The sequence below is a fragment of the Dryobates pubescens genome, chromosome 4 (assembly GCF_014839835.1).
Source record: "Dryobates pubescens isolate bDryPub1 chromosome 4, bDryPub1.pri, whole genome shotgun sequence".
NCBI classification, from domain to species: Eukaryota; Metazoa; Chordata; class Aves; order Piciformes; family Picidae; genus Dryobates; species Dryobates pubescens.
The window spans coordinates 41,016,672-41,031,500 of NC_071615.1; the positions used below are offsets into that span (position 1 = coordinate 41,016,672).

At 43.0% G+C, this 14,829-nt stretch overlaps 1 protein-coding gene across 1 annotated transcript in view; it reads left to right on the forward strand.

The window, feature by feature from the left end:
• The window catches only part of ABCB5 (ATP binding cassette subfamily B member 5), a 35,356-nt gene extending 27,977 nt beyond the window's left edge, over positions 1 to 7,379 (forward strand). Inside the window, exons 23-28 of the mRNA XM_009907248.2 lie at positions 1,266 to 1,406; positions 2,113 to 2,269; positions 3,911 to 4,108; positions 5,008 to 5,214; positions 6,525 to 6,671; positions 7,174 to 7,379. Coding sequence (XP_009905550.2) covers positions 1,266 to 1,406; positions 2,113 to 2,269; positions 3,911 to 4,108; positions 5,008 to 5,214; positions 6,525 to 6,671; positions 7,174 to 7,371 — 1,048 coding nt within the window. The 3' untranslated portion in view covers positions 7,372 to 7,379. The remainder of the gene's footprint in view (positions 1 to 1,265; positions 1,407 to 2,112; positions 2,270 to 3,910; positions 4,109 to 5,007; positions 5,215 to 6,524; positions 6,672 to 7,173) is intronic.
• The last annotated feature ends 7,450 nt before the right edge of the window (positions 7,380 to 14,829 follow it).

Sequence of the window (14,829 nt, forward strand, 5' to 3'; positions counted from 1 at the left end):
TCCCTGGAGGTGTTCAAGAGGGGATTGGACGTGGCACTTGGTGCCATGGTCTAGCAGTCGTGAGGTCTTGGGTGATAGATTGGACTTGATGATCTTTGAGGTCTTTTCCAACCCTATTGATTCTGTGACTCTATGATTTATGCTTATCTGCTATGCACAATATACTACAGAATATTGTTTGTCTGTGCATGCCTAAAGTGTAGGACATACAAGCACTCCATTTCAATGTATTACACTGACACTAGCTAACTCTGGATCTGACAGTTAACTCCCATACCACGCCCTTTATAATATAAGCCAGTTTTATTCCACTCATATGGCTTTGAAACCTTGACATGAACTTCATATATTTCCCCTGTTTGACCTGCTACTTCACACTGACCTGTCCCCACTGAAACACTTTTGAATCACCAGGGATCCTGGAATTTTCTAGCTTCATTTTATTTAAACAAGACAGCCAAAAAATCTAATCTTGTTTTTTCCCCTCCTTCAAAATACCTAATGTAAAAGAGGAAACTGAAAATTATGCATTGTATAATCTGTTCTCAGCCAACACAATGTTAAAACTCAGTGTATGATGAACTGCTAGTAGACCAGATACGGGCAGGATGCTTGCCTGGACTGTCAAAGGTCTCTGATTTACAGCTCAGACTAGAAAGGAGATTTCCATTTCCTCAGGGAGCATCCTAAACCATGAGGTCAGAGAGTCCTTCATACTCTTGATACAGCATGCATTCAATTTTCTGCACGAAATGAAACTTCTCCAAAAGGAAGGATTGAGAAATAGAGGCTTAGTCTGAATCCCTGTGGGGATATCTAGCAATATGTCCCTGCTCCAAATGAGTCTCTGCTCAGATGGGAAGACCTGGCGGAAGCCCACAGGCAGCTCTGAGGCTGGGCTGGACCCTGTTTCTTTTCTCAATAGAAAGGATCATATGTGGTAGTTATTAAATTTTATTATTTAACTGCTCCAGTGACCTGCCCTGCTATAGAAAAGCAAAGGAAGGGATTCAGGCTAGCATAACTAAGGATGAAGAAGCTCATTGCTTTCTGTCCTAGGGGCACTTCAGTGTCATGATGTGGGATGCTTTCAGGGTCTGGCAGGGGTTGTTTGTGAGTGTTGATATGTTCTGGGCTGATCTGTTGTGGTTTTAGGGGGGTGAGCTGTATTTCTTGAACTTTAACACAGAAACCTGTCCATCCCCCCAGCCAGCATCTGCTGTGTGTTTTACAAGTTATTTATGAACAGTCTCTTCCTTTATCAGAATTTCTCTGACCAAAGCCCCTCTCTACGGATTCACCTATGGAGTAGCTCAGTCTGCAGAGTTCTTCATTAACGCAGCAGTCTTCAGATTTGGGGCATGGCTCATTGCCCACTGCCTGAGCAACTTTGAAAATGTTTTTATGTGAGTACACTTTATAAAATGCTTTTTTGGGGGTTGTTTGCTGGGGTTTTTTTAATCAATACACAGGATGGTGACTTCAATGCATGCAAATTATTTCATCCCCTTACAGGGTAATGGGGCATAGAGATTCAGGAATTCAGTCTGGATGGGAGTGCAGTTTGGGCAGAAGGGCTGCTTTGGGGAAAGGTGTATATTTGGGCAGTGAATGCCCACAGCTTGTGGCTGTGCTCAGAATACCTGCCCGAGGAGGTGGTAGAGTCACCATCACTGGAGGTGTTCAGGAGGAGACTTGATCGGGTGCTTGGTTGCATGGTTTAGTTGGTTAGGTGGTGTTGGATGATAGGTTGGACACAATGATCTTGAAGGTCTCTTCCAACCTGGTCTATTCTATTCTATTCTATTCTATTCTATTCTATTCTATTCTATTCTATTCTATTCTATTCTATTCTATTCTACACTGAGGAACTCTTTGCTGTTTAATATTCCTTACAGGCAGGGAAGTGATGTGACACTACTCTTCATATATAAAGTAGTTACAGGCACAAACAGAACTTCCTTATACTGGATGACATTTTGGGGGCATGAGGAACTCCAGAAATATCATAAAGAAACTAAAAACCTTTATTCCAAAGCTTTGTTTTACACATGAGGAACACAATGCGTTGTTCTACCCGAAACGAATGATGCTTTGTTCTTTTCTTTTTAGAGTCTTCTCTTCTGTCATATTTGCAGCTATGAATGTTGGTCAGTCTGCTTCCCTAGCACCAGATTTTGGCAAAGCTAGAATGTCAGCCCAAAGAATTTTCCAACTTTTGGACAGAAAACCTCTAATTGACAGCTACAGTGAAGAAGGTGAAAAATTGGTAAGGGTTTTGGGGTGGCAAGGATTGAGGTTTTTGGGGTTGGTTTGTTTGTTTTCCAGAAAAAAAATGTTGAAGCCACATTTTGTTGTCTCCATCTCTACGTAGCTTCCTTATTTTTAGCATACTGCAAAAGGCAGACATTACATAAAAGAGTGATAGTGATTCATTAATAATTTTTGAATGGATCACACTATATCTAGTTTTCAATCAGAAATGTGTAGCCTTAGGTGCAGTTTTGTTCTGAATGACCTAAACCAAATGCTTTTCGTTCTACTGACCCACACCTCAAGTGAATTCAGGAAAACACTGACAATGTCAGTTCTACTGTGTTGCCTTTCTGAGGGTCTACAGGAGAAATAAAACACAAATGCATTCTTCTACTCTTTTTTGTGTTCCTTTACAGCAGGCTTGCCAAAACCATCCTCTTACAACGGTGGAAACTTAAAAGTACGAATTGTGCTCTTGTGATTGCAAAGCTAACTTGAAGAATAATCTGGTTTGCTCTAAATTTGTGAAGAAGGAACCACAAGAAATACAACAGCAGCAAGGAAAACAAATAGATAAAATTTAGAACAAACTTTAATCCCAGAAAAACCTCTGGTCTAACCCAAAACTCTCCTTAAGGAAACTGACTTCAGCACTTGTCAAATTTCTGCCTGACATGTTTTCAGTTTACATGTTTTGGAAGGATTATGTTTGCACATCTGTTTGAGTTTAAAATTATCTTCCCAAGTAGGTTTTACATGGTAGCCTTTAGTCAGGAAGGCATAATCCAGGTTCTATAACTTCAATCTTATACACAGGATTTCAGCATTTCATGTTTTGTTCACTTATGTTCTTAAACAAGAGTCTTCCAGCATGGGTGACACAAAGTTTTGGCAGAAGATCCTGGTAAAATAAAACTGAACTGAAAATATTTCTGGTTATAGACTGGACTTGAATACCAGTGATAACTGTGATTTAGCAAAGCAAAGCTTTGAGCCCATTACATTACCTCATCAGCTGGTGCCAAAGCACTGTACTAGTTTTCCCCCTGTTATGTACATGGGGCTGGTCTCTACCCCAAACATGACAGGGGTAGGAGCATTCCCCCTTTCTTCCACTTGTGCTTTGAAACTTACCTGCCTAGAATGTCTAACAACTATCACTGCCTTTCAGAACACAGCTTGTCCTGCATGCCTGCAAATTGCCTGCTGGAGAATTTAACTGTTATCTTAATAGCTCATCTTAACCTTGTGCTAAGTTTGATCACATTGTGCTACATCCAGTGTGAGATTAGGAAAGCAAATGCTGTAGATTATGTCAAGAGCAGAAGTGCCTCGATTACATGTGTCAGAAATGAAACATATTAATGTTATTTATCTACAGATATTCTTTTCAAAGACAAAGTAAAAAATGGATAAAAGAGATGACAAAAACTTTCTGCAGAAGGCTCTAGTAACTTGTCTGCAGATAATCCCATAAATAATGCCACATGAATTCAAATATGTAATTTAAAATAACTTCAACAGCAATTTTGAAAACACCTTCCCAAACTTTCCTGTCAGTTCTTTCACTGAAAACACAAAGTCTTACAAGTATTGCTGTAGTTGAAGCTAATAAATGCCAATTTGAGCATGTGAACTCTCTGTTGCTTTCCAGAGTGAGTTTGATGGCAACATTGAGTTCAGAAACATCCATTTTGTATACCCAACGAGGCCAGAAGTTCAAGTTTTGCAAGGACTCAACGTGAAGGTTAACAAAGGACAGACTCTGGCATTAGTAGGAAGCAGCGGCTGTGGCAAAAGTACATCCATTCAGCTCCTGGAGAGATTTTATGACCCTGCAGAAGGACAAGTGGTAAAAATAGATTTGTGTGGCTATTAATAATAATTAAATCTACAGAACTCTTTATCTTCCAAGGTTTCAAAGGCTTTAAACAATCCTTGCCATAACTCTGGCAAGAAATCCTCTTTTAGAAATATGGGCTATTGAGGTTGTGGCTCAAATGGAGCTGTAGATAACCTGGCTACAGTGACCCCTGTCACTGACTGCCTTGTGCATTTGCAACACACACCACCACTGGCACCTGTGTTGGCACAGTGCACCAGCTTGGGGTGCAGGTCTCACCAAAGAAGAGAATGGCCAGGTCAGACACTGTTGCCTCCTCAAAGCTGCTCACAGCCTGTCACACAGGTGCATGAAGTTGATGCGACTTGCTTGTCATCTCACTGATATGAATGAACACACAGACATTGCAAATCAGATAATGCAAATATAATCCCACAGGGATACTACTGCATCATTGTCAGAATGTTGCAATGGGATTTTGCTGCAATCCCCTTCAATGGGTGTAGAAAGGTCTTAAAACCTCCTCAGAGGTTTTACAGTTGAGTTAACAGCCTACAGCCAAGAATATTTGTTGTTGTGTTCAGATTCTTAGGGACAGGCTTTCTGGTGAGGTTCCTGGTGCTTCTAGTGGCCAGCAGGACTGGAAGGGCTGCAGGAATAGCCTGAGCTCTGTGCTCTATTGGGAAGTGGAAGTAAACACACACACACACAATTGAAAACTAATGGAAGGAAATGTTTCATCTACACTGCTGCTTCTTTTCCATTTTGCATGCAAAGTTTACTTGATTTCAGCTGGGAATCTGACACTTAACAGGCTTCCTATTACAATTTGTGCTTCCTGTTTACAGTCTGTATCTGTGGATGAGCTCTGTCGTCAACTTGGCATCATTTTCTGTTGCTTTTTCTAGTTAGCAGATGGGTTTGATACCAGATCTTTGCATTTACAATGGCTGAGGTCCAGACTGGGCCTGGTGTCACAGGAGCCTGTCTTGTTTGACTGCAGCATTGCTGAAAATATTCAATATGGAGACAACAGCAGAGTGGTTAGTCAGAAGGAAATTGAAGAAGCAGCTAAAGCAGCAAATATTCATGCCTTCATTGAAAAACTCCCAGAGGTAAGACACAGTGATCTTCACAGTGAAATTAGGTATTTGGAATGATATGGAAAAATCTAGGTCATTTTCCTTAAGTAGGTAATTTTTACATAGGTAGAATCTAGGTAATTTTCCTTGCATAGATCAAATTCACATACAGAATCACCAAGGTTGGAAGAGACCTCAAAGATCACCAAAGCTAACCTGTCACCACAGACCTCATGACTGACATCCAATTCCCTCTTGAACACCTCCAGGGATGGTGACTCCACCACCTCCCTGGGCAGCCCATTCCAATGGCGAATGACTCTCTCGGTGAAGAACTTTCTCCTCACCTCGAGCCTAAACTTCCCCTGGCGCAGCTTGAGACTGTGTCCCCTTGTTCTGGTGCTGGTTGCCTGGGAGAAGAGACCAACCCCCTCCTGGTTACAACCACCCTTCAGGTAGTTGTAGACAGCAATAAATATTGTTTCCCTTAATGGGTAAGAGTATAGAACTTATGCTAAAGAAATATCAGTGTGTTTCAAGCTTAAAATCCTTATTTTGCTCAACCCCCCCCCTCCCCCCAATGCTTCCACTAATATATTGGTAGACAAAGCAGCATATGGGGGAGGGGAATAATGAGACATTCTGTGTAGAAATAAGTCCTCACAATTTCTTTGATTTTTTTTTGTTTTCTTTTTTGACAGCTGAAAGTTCTCAGGTTACTCTGAGAGACTGAATTATTATCTAAAACTAAAAGTTCTATTTCTAACTGGGAGTGTTTCTTAACAAATATGAAGGGACAATAAATCAAAAATTAATGACCCAGCATTTGACCTTCATGATTGCCAAGAATTTGATTCTAACAAGGAAAAATGCTTTGATAGTTTGTTTTCAATGTAGTGCTGTATGACTTGAAAATGATGTGATGATGCTGAAAAATGTTTCATCTTCATTGCTCCTAATGATGTTTGAGATTCTTTATTCTCAAGTAGCAGGGGATCAAGTTCTTCATTTATATGCCAGTAAGCATTAAATCTCTAATTACTCTTGTGATCATATGTTCATGGGCAGAAGCCTGTGGCCATCATATTGCTGTATGACTGAGGCTACCATTCAAGACCTATTCCAGTCTTTGGGAAAGACCAGGTATAAATGTGTGGCTGTATATGTAACTGTTTATATTAGAGGTGTTTATGAAACCTTTAGCTTTATTAAAACCACTTGCACTATTCTTTCCTTTCAAGATGGAAATACCTAATGACTTTTATAGCCCCACATAAAATTTACTTTTCTAATCTCCCCTCTCTAAGAGTATTCACAGGCCTTGTTTAATTTTTAACATCCAGAAATATAATACCCGAGTGGGTGAGAAAGGAGCACAGCTTTCTGGAGGTCAGAAACAAAGAATAGCAATTGCCCGTGCTCTGGTTCGTAATCCTGCCATTCTGCTTCTGGATGAAGCTACCTCTGCTCTTGACACAGAAAGTGAAAAGGTGAGTAATGATTAGTATGGGAAATATGTATGTCTATGCATGTGGCTAGTTGCTTTCTGCACAATAAAACCAACTAAAACATGGTGCAGGTGCATCGCAGTGGTTTTTCTGGCTGCAAGCTGAGCCATGCTAGGAAGTTGTGCACCTCTACTAAACAAAACAAGTAGGAAATAAAAAGCAAAACTTTAAGTAGGAAACACTGTGGGGAGCTAACACTCTTCACCTATCCTTCTACCAGCTGTATTTGATGGTAAATACTGAATTTGCAATCTGACCCAAACTAGATGCTCAAGAAACTAGTTGGGTCAATGTCTCCTGCTCATCTGCTCAGTCTCACTGACCTCAGTGAGAAACCCATTGAATAAGGATCTCCTGTGGGCACTGACATGCATGTCTACAGGAAATACATTCAGGTGATGATAAAAGGTAAATCAAGTGTAGTTCTTATGACAAGTGAAGGCTTTCAAAATGTTAACAGCATTTTTCTGGCATCTGTGTGCAGATTGTCCAGAAAGCTCTGGATAATGCCCGGCAAGGTCGAACCTGCATTGTCATTGCTCACCGCCTGACGACCGTACAGACTGCAGATATCATTGCAGTGATCCAGAATGGCAGGGTGGTTGAGCAGGGCACCCACAGCCAGTTAATGGCAAAGGAAGGACAATACTATGCCCTTGTAAATGCACAAGTCTCTAAGTAGTACTGTTTGCAGGGGGTGGGAGGGTTGTTTAATCATTACGGCAGTTTTTGTGTTGTTTTGGGTTTTTTTTCCCCTGGGAAGACATGGAAAGCTTACACAGAATTAATGCTGGCTATATCTGTGCTGATGGAGGAGGGACCATGTGTTGCAGCCTGGTTGCTCTGTCTAGTGTTTCTTTTGCCCTGCACTCTCTGGAGCTGAGCAGTTTATGCCCTTGGGTGAGTCATGGAAGGTACACAGGGATGTCCCAGGGACTGAAACTGTTGGGTACTTTTGGGTTTGTGTGAGCTGGAGGGAGCCAGATCTGGAGTCATAGCAGAGTCATATCATCTGCATCATGACTTAAATGGGACACCCTGTTCTCTTTGTACCCCTCAAACCCTGGGCCATAACAGATACCACAGAGAACCTCGGTATGACAGAGGTTAGGAATCATGCTTAAGCAGCGAGCTGGTGCTTGTGCCTCCCCTTCAGGTTTCTTCACTAGCCAGATACAGTTGTGAAGTCTTCTTAATTAAAGATCACTGCCAATCATTACTGACCACTGAGACTTCAAATAAAGACATTTGCAATAAATTCAGGTTGGATTGGTGAGTTTGTTGTTGGGGTTTTTTTCCTCCACTTTATGCCACGTCCCTAATATTGCTGTGGTTCACATTTCCTGGAGATTCAATACTCACTTTCTGACAGTGATTGTAATAGTGAGAAGCCTTCCATACAAACTGACACAAAAGCTGCCATCACTTTGTTGAGTGTGTTTCAGTTGCTGACCTAACAGTTTAATCACTCTTTACATGCATCAGAAGTCTTGTAGGGGAGGCAAGGTGGCTTCTTTTGGAGCAGACTTGTTAGCCAAAATAGCTTTTGTTTTATTTTAATTTTTTCTTTTAATTATTAAAAAATTAAAAGCAGTTTTCAATACAAGATCTTTGATGTTGAATAGACACAATGCTTAGGAACATGGTTTAGTGGTGGACCTCAATATAGGAGGCTCATGAACCTAATGAAGCTGGTCCAAAGGAGGGCCACAAAAATTATCAGGGTGGGTAGAGAACCTCTGCTATGAGGACAGGCTGAGAGAGCTGGGGGTGTTCAGCCTGAAGAAGAGAAGGCTCCAGGGAGACCTAATAGCAGCCTTCTAGTACCTGAAGGGGGCCTACAAGAAGGATGGAGGGAGACTGTTTACAAAGGCTTGTGGTAATAGGACAAGGGGCAATGGTTTCAAACTAGAGAATAGCAGATTTAGATTGGATGTTAAGAATGAGTTCTTTACTATGGGGGTAATGGAACACTGGAACAGGTTGCCCAGGGAGGTGGTTGGGACCCCATCCCTGGAGATACCTAAAGTGAGGCTTGGCAGGGTTCTGGGCAGCCTGATCTAGTTTAGGATGCCCCTGCTGACTGCAGAGGGGCTTGGACTAGATGACCTTTGGAGGCCCCTTCCAGCCTGGACTATTCTATGAATTGGAAGTATTAGATTAGTGGTTGGACCTGATGATCTTAAGGGTCTTTTTCCAGCCTAAATGGTTCTATGAATAATCTTAAAGGTTGTTTGAAGCGTTGGCAGAACTTGTTTACACATGTACTTTCATAATTGGTTCTTTCTCTGACCTGCTCCTCAGAGTGCTGCAATCCATCCTTGAATATTTGAAGACTATGCACTGTGTAGTCAGAGTGACTCAGCAGCTGGAGCTTTTGGGGCTTGTTAAAGCAAATTGCAGCATTTTAATTTTCCGAGGCTTTACACGTGGCTTTGAGTTAGGATTTATGGCCTGGAGCAACCTGCAGTGCTTTATAATTTCCAGATAACTCTGCCCAATTGCAGCAGACAAAGCTTACAGTAATGACTCTCTCTTTTGCTCTTTTCAATTGTTTTCCGGCATCAGGATCCACAAGGGGAATTAAAACACACCAAAGAAAACAGATTCTGTTCTCAGCTCTGCCAAAACAAACACAGTTGCTCTCCCTCACACAATTTTTCTCAGGGACTGTTACAAGAGGGAGTCATCATTCATTCAGGCACCCCTCTTGTGTGACCTCCTCACTTTCTCTTGATAGGCAGAGTCTACAGGAGCTGCTGCCTTTATTACATTACCGATTATCCAATGTGGGCTCCAATTAATTCCCTTCCCCCTGTTTCAATTTTAACTCCAGTCCAACACCAAAAGCAGGGATTTCATTTTTAAAATAAACTCTTCTAATTTATTAACCCAGGAATCTTTTGGGGGAAGAAAGCTATTTTGTGCTTTTTGGCTAAGATGGGTATTTATTGTTTTATTACAATTGTGATGAATAATAATTTCTTTTCTAACACTGCAACTCATTCTCTACTGCAGTAACAGTTAAGCAAGATGAAGTAAGAATGGGAAATTAATTTGTAAATATAAACAAAGGAGAAAAGAGTCACTAAGCTATGGCTCTGTAGCATAATGAATCATTTAACATCTGGGGCTAGTTAATGATCCATCTCTGTGGAAAATACTGTGTTCATATCCATGGCAGATAACAGAGAAGAATCTAAAACGTGCTTCTTTCCCACCAGCCTGGAATTATTTACTAACTCAGGGGCAAGAGGAGTGAGGAAATATGTCTTGTTTGACCTGGAAGGTGCTGAAAGAGCTGCAACATGGTTAAGCTAGAAAGAAAACAACTTCTGTGACTTATGTTTCCACTTATTTGCCCTTTCAGAGGTCAACATTACTTACTATGGAAGGAATCATGGTATGCTATAGGTTGGGAGAGTTCTTTAAAAGGCATCTGGTCCAATTCCCCTGCAGTAAGCAAGGACATCTTTAACTAGATCAGGCTGCTCAGAGCCCTGTCCAACCTCACCTTGAATGTTTCCAGGGATGGGAACATTCTGGGCAAACCTGGGCCAGTGTTCGACCAGCCTCATTGTAGAAAATACCTTCTTTGTATCCAGTCTGAATCTACCCAGCTCTTTTAGTTTAAAACCATCACTTCTTGCCCTTTTGCCTTGGTAAAAAGATTGTCCCCATCTTTCTTATAGGCCCTCTTTAAATATTGAAAGGCCTCAATGAGGTCCCCCAACAGCCTTCTCTTCTCCAGCTCTCTCAGCCTGTCCTCGTAGAAGAGGTGCTCCAGCCCTCCGATCATGTTTGTGGCCCTTCCCTGGATCTTCTCCAACAGCTTAATGTCTTTGTCATGAGGGCTGCAAAACAGGACCCAGTATTCCAGGGGAAGTCTCACCAGAGCAGGGTGATAAAATCACCTGCTTTGACCTGCCTTCCATGCTTTTTTTCATAGAAGCATAGAATCATGGAATCAACAAGGTTGGAAAAGACCTCAGAGATCATCAAGTCCAGTCTATCACCCAGCTCCACATGACTAACAAAACCATGGCTTCAAGTGCCACATCCAATCCTCTTTTGAACATCTCCAGGGATTGTTGGATCTTTTCTTTTAAAGCTCAGCCCTCCAGCCAGTTCCTAACCCAGCACAGAGTGCTGCTGTCTAAGCCACAGGCTGACAGTTTGGCCAGGAGTTTGATGCAGCCCAGGATGCAAATTGGCCTTGGTCAGAAAAATTATTGCACTTGTCATGGTGCACATGTCCCTCAGTTTAGGAAGGATGTTGACTTGCTGGAATGAGTCCAGAGAAGAGCAACAAAGTTGGTGAGGGGTTTGGAACATAAGCCCTACGAGGAGAGGCTGAGGGAGCTGGGGTTGCTTAGCCTGGAGAAGCAGAGACTTAGGGGTGACCTTATTACTCTCTACAACTACCTGAAGGGAGGTTGTAGACAGACGGATGTTGGTCTCTTCTCCCAGGCGGCCAGTACCAGAACAAGAGGACACAGTCTCAGGCTGCACCAGGGGAGGTTCAGATGTCAGGAAAAAGTTCTATACAGAAAGAGTGATTGCCCATTGGAATGGGCTGCCTGGGGAGGTGGTGGAGTCGCCATCACTGGAGGTTTTCAGGAGAAGACTTGATGGGGTGCTTGGTGCCGTGGGTTAGTTGTTTGGGTGGTGTTGGATTGGTTGATGGGTTGGACGTGATGATCTTGAAGGTCTCTTCCAACCTGGTTTATTCTATGTATTCTATTCTATGGTCCTCACCCTTGTTTACATGAAGCAAATGCTGCAGTAGCTGGGCACACTCAGTAGCAGCTAGGGATGTTCAGGGTCATTCCTTACAGAAAGGTAGATGTGGGTTTCCACTGGAGACAGAAGCAGGTGATGATGTCACGATGGAGGGAGCGTGCGTGCATCGCACTGTGCTGTGGCAACCAACTGTGCAAAGAGCAGTGCCGGAGTGCTCTGCCTCAGAACATCCTCTGCTTGAAAAGGGGAAATCAAAAACACAACTGAAGTAAGCGGTGTTGCTCTGCTTAAGTTCACAAGTGAGGTGTTATGTAACGTACAAACACATTTTACTGACTTACCTTAACACAAGCATACTAAAATCCACCCACATCACAGCCCTGTTGAAAAGAGCAGCTGCAGACCCAAGAAAAACACCAGATAAACACAAGTCCTACTCAACAAAGGTGGTAAGCAAGGAAACAGCAAAATCCCAAACATCTGTAAGAATGACAAATGTACATGCTCCTGCATGCCTGCTAAAAGACAGGCAAAGCTGGATGACTGGACCAGCTCCATGAGATATAAATAGATTAATATGCTCAGCTTCTAGGCATTAACAACAAACTCTATGCTCTTATGGTTTATTTCAGACTGTCCAAGTCACCATCCCAGATGGATATATCCATAGAGTTTGCAGACTAGCTGTGCTCCAACTAAAAGCAGACCTACATTTGGAGACAAAGATATGTTAAAAGCACCTTTTCAGCACCAAACCCTAGGCTGATACAGAGATCAAAAGAATTAGCCTTGAGAGTGAAGCCTCTTAAGAGCAGAGGATTTGATGGCCCCACCACTCTGTCCTGTGCTGCCATCTACCCCAGATACCAGAGTCCAAGAAAACAAAAATTCCCTGTTCCTACCCAAGTAGGGGCTAATGTTCTCCAAACATGCCCACAATGTGGTGAGTCACTGCTTGTGTCACTGGGGACCTCACCCTAAAATGACTGCCACAAGGATAATGATGAAGGAAACACATCAGCCCATGCTTGTCAAGGAACACCAAAGGCCTCGTTCATGACTAGACAAGCAGCACTTAGCCCAGACACTTGCTTTATGCCAGCACTGATCTAAGCCTCCTACAGAATTATTACTCCTACGGAAATTAAAAGAGTGAAGACTTAGAAAAGACATTCATAAGTGATTCTGGAGAAAGAATCCAGTGTTTCCTAAACACTTGACTCCAGCCTACTGATGCAGGCTCAAGCCCTGGTGGACCCCACCTGGAGTACTGCGTCCAGTTCTGGAGCCCCTATTACAAGAGGGATCTGGACATGCTGGAAGGTGTCCAGAGAATGAGGATGAGGATGAGCAGAGGGCTGGAGCACCTCTCCTATGAGGACAGACTGAAGGAGTTGGGGCTGTTCAGTCTGCAGAAGAGAAGGCTCAGAGGTGACCTAATTGTGGCCTTCCAGTATCTGAAGGGGGCCTACAAGAAGGCTGGGGAGGGACTTCTCAGGATCTCAGGTGGTGATAGGACTAGGGGTAATGGAATGAAGCTGGAGGTGGGGAGATTCAGGCTGGACATGAGGAGGAAGTTCTTCACCGTGAGAGTGGTGAAGCCCTGGAATGGGTTGTCCAGGGAGGTGGTTGGAGCACTGTCCCTGGAGGTGTTTAAGACCAGGCTGGACGAGGCTCTGGCCAGCCTGATCTAGTGTGGGGTGTCCCTGCCCATGGCGGGTGGGTTGGAACTTAGATGATCCTTGTGGTCCCTTCCAACCCTGATACTATGATACTATGATAGAAGCAAGTGACCTAAAGGGTAGAGGACCTTATTGCTTTTACAGCCTTGAAGAGTTAACTGTCCTCTCGTTTATATGAGCATTGGGGTACTCCAGTCCCAGTGGCTGTCAGCAATTCAGGAATAATGTTTTTTCTTCCTAAATGTTTGCTTTTCTCTGCAGCATATAAAATGTCAATTGATATTAATCTAAAACCTGTAAAGGATACATCCACTTAAAGAACTTATGAGACAATGCTGGTTGTATGGCAAGAAGGCATCATAGAATCATAGAATTGTTAGGGTTGGAAGGGACCTCAAGGATCATCTAGTTCCAACCCCCCTGCCACAAGCAGGGACACGTCACATTACCTCAGGTTGCTCAAAGCCACATCCAGACTGGCCTTAAAAACCTCCAGGGATGGGGCTTCCACCACCTCCCTGGGCAACCTGTTCCAGGGTCTCACCACCCTCATGGGGAAGAATTTCTTTCTAACATCCAATGTGAATCTACCCATTTCCAGTTTTGTTCCATTCCCCCTAGTCCTATAATTACCTAACACCCTAAAAAGTTCCTCCCCAGCTTTCTTGTCAGCCCCCTCCAGATACTGGAAGGCCACAATAAGGTCTCCTCAGAGCCTTCTCTTCTCCAAATTGAACAGCCCCAGCTCCCTCAGTCTGTCCTCACAGGAGAGGTGCTCCAGCCCTCTGATGATCCTCATGGCCCTGAGGATGCTTTCACTGAAACTGCAGTTCACAGCCCTTATTCTTTGAGAAACCATTCTTGGGTTTGAGAAGTGGGGAGAGAACAAATGGAGGTTTTTACAGGCTCAGCTGAAATGCTAGAACATCAGTCTGTGTCTGGATTAGATTTCTGAGTTTAATTAAAATTGGAAGAGTTTGGAAAATTCTGCTGATACCTAACATGTCCTTTCTTGGCCACCATCAACAGCCATTGCAAAGCTGACTTTTTGCTTATATGTTTGCAAATGGGAATGTGTCTGGCTGAAGGAGAGCTCAAACGGCTCTTCTCATACTGAGCTGTAGGAAAATACCTGTCACACATGGGAGAAAGCTTATTAAAATGTAATAGCAGTTGTTCTCACCTAAATTACTAAGGGAAATGCTCAGAGATTATGCAGGATCGTTAAGGTCTGCTCACCTGACATTGCTGGAGGGTTCAAAGTGAAACTGCTCTCCTGGACTGACTGCTCTACGTGAAAAGCTTCCCTTGTAACACCAGTTTAAAAAGAAATGCAACAACTAACCAAAACAAAAACCACATCTTGATTTGCTAGATCCTACCATATAGGAATCAGAAGGGCAGCTGGTAACCTAGTGCCAATGGAATTAGGATTCCAGGGGTTAAATACTTGTTTTAGATCAGGCTTGTGTCTCTCCTTCCATGAAAAGCATTTTGTCATAGCAATTCTGCAGCTCTTCCTGCCTTTAGAACTCTCCTGCTGCCAGCTGCCACAGATGCTCTACCCAGGGAATGCTTTGTTTTCTAAGGAGAAACAACCAAAAGCGGAAGAGTTCATACAGCCTCTCTGGAGCTGTGGTTGTGTCTTGCTGAAGAAGGAAATAAGGTGACAGCTTTTCCAAGCTATCTCTAAACCCTTCTGCTTGCAAATAGAC